The 3604-nt window shown below is 46.7% G+C and overlaps 1 protein-coding gene across 1 annotated transcript in view; it reads right to left on the bottom strand.

The window, feature by feature from the left end:
* The window catches only part of LOC104874242 (cingulin-like protein 1), a 24743-nt gene extending 21359 nt beyond the window's left edge, over positions 1-3384 (bottom strand). Inside the window, exons 1-2 of the mRNA XM_010641269.3 lie at positions 2961-3384; positions 1893-2063 (exon numbers count right to left, since the gene is read on the bottom strand). Coding sequence (XP_010639571.1) covers positions 1893-2063; positions 2961-3014 — 225 coding nt within the window. The 5' untranslated portion in view covers positions 3015-3384. The remainder of the gene's footprint in view (positions 1-1892; positions 2064-2960) is intronic.
* Positions 3385-3604: the final 220 nt, after the last annotated feature.

Genomic DNA, 3604 nt, shown 5'->3' with positions numbered 1-3604 from the left:
GAAAGATGGTGAACTCTAAGTCTTAATCCCTAAACAGGATCTTCATGAGAGCTTTTCTAGCTCCATACGGCAGAATGAAAGGTAACATGCCCATTTCTCTCAAAGCAAAGGCAGCAATGACTCCAAAACTGTGTCACCCCTGAGCTTTATGCAAGGAAGAACTTTAACTTGGGGTGTGGGGCAGAGATGAGTTTGAGCTTTCCAAGGACCCAGAGTGACAGGCGACTTATTAATTCTCTTCTGTTTTAAATAACTGCAGGACTTCTACATCTCAATAGTTTCCTTTCAGAGTCAAGGCATCCTCTCATCTGGAAATAGGATCTCACAGGGCTGTGCTACAGAGAAAAATCTAGGAAAGGCCAACTTTGTTTTTATTATAGGGAATCTTTTTTTAAAAAAAAAATATCTGTTGTTTGATATACAATGCTGGTCTCCATCTGGTCTTAACTAATCACTCTGCACCTAGATTATCTAAAGAGAGAATCTCTTCATCTCCAAATTTCCTTCCAGTCCTAAGACTGTCATCAAACTACTACTCAAAAAGCAACAGGGGCCGGGCGTGGTGGCACATGCCTGTAATCCCAGCACTTGGGAAGCTGAGGCAGGAGGATCGCTGCAAATCCGATACCAGCCTGGGCTACATAGTGAGTTCCAGATCAGTCTCAACTACATAGTAAGACCCTGTCTCAAAAGACAAAAAACCAGAAAACAAAAACAAAAGCAACAGGGGGCGCTCTGCATGGGGCACTGTGACACTGTGATCTTTTGAAGTCAAAACAGACCAGGTGTTTGCTGGTGTTCTGGCAAGTTTCTGTGCCTCTCCACCCCCTTGCTGTAGAAATAAAAATAATTGTTTTGATGCTGAAGAGAACTGTGAGTCAATGTGCTGGCTTCTGTTCTCACCAAGAGTCCTGTATCATCTGAACCCCAGCCAGAGCAGATCCGTTATCAGGGTCCTTTCTAGATGTCTGTAATAAATATCCATTGTTCTTTAACGTTTAGTACTGATTCAAGGGCAATGTCCCTTTGATCATCAAACAGATTAAAGATTTGTTTTTTTAAAGAAAATTTGTTTTCCTGCGGAATCTCAGTGTTCTTGGCAGTGCATGTAGCAAATAAAACAAACAAAAAGCAACAAAAAGCTTTACAATTAAAGAAAAAGAGAAGCCAACATTTATGAGTGTCCCTCTGCTATGCAGTCTGACATGTTAGCTCGAGTAATTATTGACTCACTAATATTTTGTATGTTTTTACAATGGTGTAAACAGATGTGTAGAAAACTGAGGTAACTTGCTCAAGGTCACCAGCTGGGGAGAGGTACAAGCAGAAATGACCCTCCACTTTTTATTAAGACAATCAAAAAACATTCCTTTTATTATTATGTTTTTTAGTGGTCAAGATGAAGGGAACCTAAATTTGGGTTTCTTTGCTTCATTCTTAAACATAAAACCAGGAATAGGTTTTAATAGAGTCAGTATCTATAAACTACAAAACATTTCTTTTATCCCCTATTACTGTCCTTCTGAAAAGTCTTATCCACCCCCATCTCAATAAAAGTCCGAAATTTTCAAAACTAAGTCGAAAAACACCAGTCAGTTACTACAATCCTGGCTGTAGGAGTGAGTTAGACTAAGCATGCACAGAAATCATGTGGGCACAGCTGGGTACCTCATTCCTGTCCCATAAATGGCAGCTAAACTTTTCAGGCAGAAAATGTTGGGTTGGTCAAGAAAAGGGTCCGGTTGAAGTCGTATCCACTTCCCCTCAGAGTTGGTGGGTTTCTGTGTCTTACAATGCTACCCGACCATCTACACAGGGAGGGCTAAGGAGAGAATGGAGCGCAGGAGCTGTCATGAGAATCTACACCCAAGCCCCTCACAGAAGCATTTCACCTCATCCTGCAGTTTCGTGGTGGCCAGGTGGGACTTCTCTGCCTCAACGGTTTTCTCCTTCAGCTGCCTCTGCACTTCCGAGAGCTCCCGGCGATTCTTGTCCTTGTACTCGTCCAGCTGGTTCTGGAGCTCCAGGGTCGATGTGCGGGATGCTTCCACAATGTCAGCCATCTGGAGGGGACAAGGGTGTGAGCCGGCCCAGTGACCTCCGTCAGGGGCGGCGAGCTGCTGTCCCATCCCTGCAGCCCCCTCCAAGGCCCTGGGCTGACCCCTCCGGGTTTGGCCACCTCTGACTCAGCCGCAGCATGGAGAAGGGAACGAGCTCCTCCTGTCAAGATGCACATGGTCCTGGGGTCAGACCCGCGCTCTGCCATGTACCTGACTGGGCATGGCCTTAACCTCTCTGGACCTTGGCATTGTCCTCTTGGGTGATACTAACAGCATAACATCTACCTTACAGAGTCTAATTAAAATAACACAGACAGGGGCCAGGGATTTAGCTCAGTGGTTCCACCTCCGGCCTTGCAGGCGCAAGGACCCAAGTTCGATCCCTGGTTTAAAAAAAAAAAAAAAAGCAGTCAAAAATAACACAGACAGAATTCTAGTTAGAGACAACAAAAAGAAAGAAAAGTAAAGAGAGTGGTATAAAACGGCAGCTTCTAGGAGACAAGTGAACAGAGGCTGGTCTTGAATTTGCCATCTTCCTGCCTCAGCTGCATGCACCACCATGCCCAGCAGCTATGGGATTCTGAAACTGACTCCACTGCTCCTGGATAAGCAGACTCTGCCCAGCAGTGTGGTCTCCAATTCTGTGAGCGTGGGGTAAACACGTGCTTCCACACCAGCCTTCTGCCTCTATCACAAGGGGATTCTGGGGCCAAGGACCCACAGGGTGCTGGCCTCTACCTTCAAGTTTCTATGTGGGATTCTCGGCAAGCCCAGAGGGCTGCTTCAGGAATTCTGCAACCCCCGGAAGTTTTCCACTAAGACAGAATCCAGGTCTCCTTGGCTTCCACCAGACCTCCAACAGCCTGGGCCCTGATAGGGCAGCCCACCCCGTCCCCTCACCTCCTGCTGCAGCTTCTCGATGGTCTCGCCGAGGTGTCGCCGCTCGCTGTCCATCTCATTCTTCGACCTTCTTAGCTGTTCCTTCTGCTCAGTTTCATCTTGCAGCTTCTTGGACAGCTGCTTCTGCTCCTGGATGATCCGCCTCTGTTCTCTCTGAAGATGGCAGAGAAAGAACAGTCCTAGATACCAAGTCGACCAAGAAATAGGTGGCAGAGGGATTTCGTGGCCTCAGTGAGAACAATCTGACCCGTTCCCTGAGTGACAAGGAGGAAGATCAGAATAAAGCTACTGCAGACACCAGGACCTTGTTGGTCCTGACATTCATTCAGGGGCCAAAAAGTACCTTGATTTCGCCAAAGACACCCACAGGGGTGCAACAGAGAAACATAGCACCCAGCCAAGGCTGCTGGAGTAAGGGTTCAGGACAGTGTTGAAAATCTGAATGTCTGTGCTCAAAAGCTGACGTACAGTTGAATCCTAGAACAACCTAAACCTGCTTTGTAATTTGCATCCTGTTATTACCACTTGTACCTAAATGTCCCCCCAAAGACTCATGTGCTCATAGGTGGGGCTTTTTGGAGGTGACTGGACTAGATGGCTGTGAGGCTGCAATTAAGAGTGTGTGAGGGCCAGGGATTCAGCTC

The sequence above is a fragment of the Fukomys damarensis genome, unplaced genomic scaffold (genome assembly GCF_012274545.1).
Source record: "Fukomys damarensis isolate Sample0158 unplaced genomic scaffold, DMR_v1.0_HiC HiC_scaffold_25, whole genome shotgun sequence".
Lineage (NCBI taxonomy): Eukaryota > Metazoa > Chordata > Mammalia > Rodentia > Bathyergidae > Fukomys > Fukomys damarensis.
This window is presented reverse-complemented; position numbering and strand designations above follow the sequence as displayed.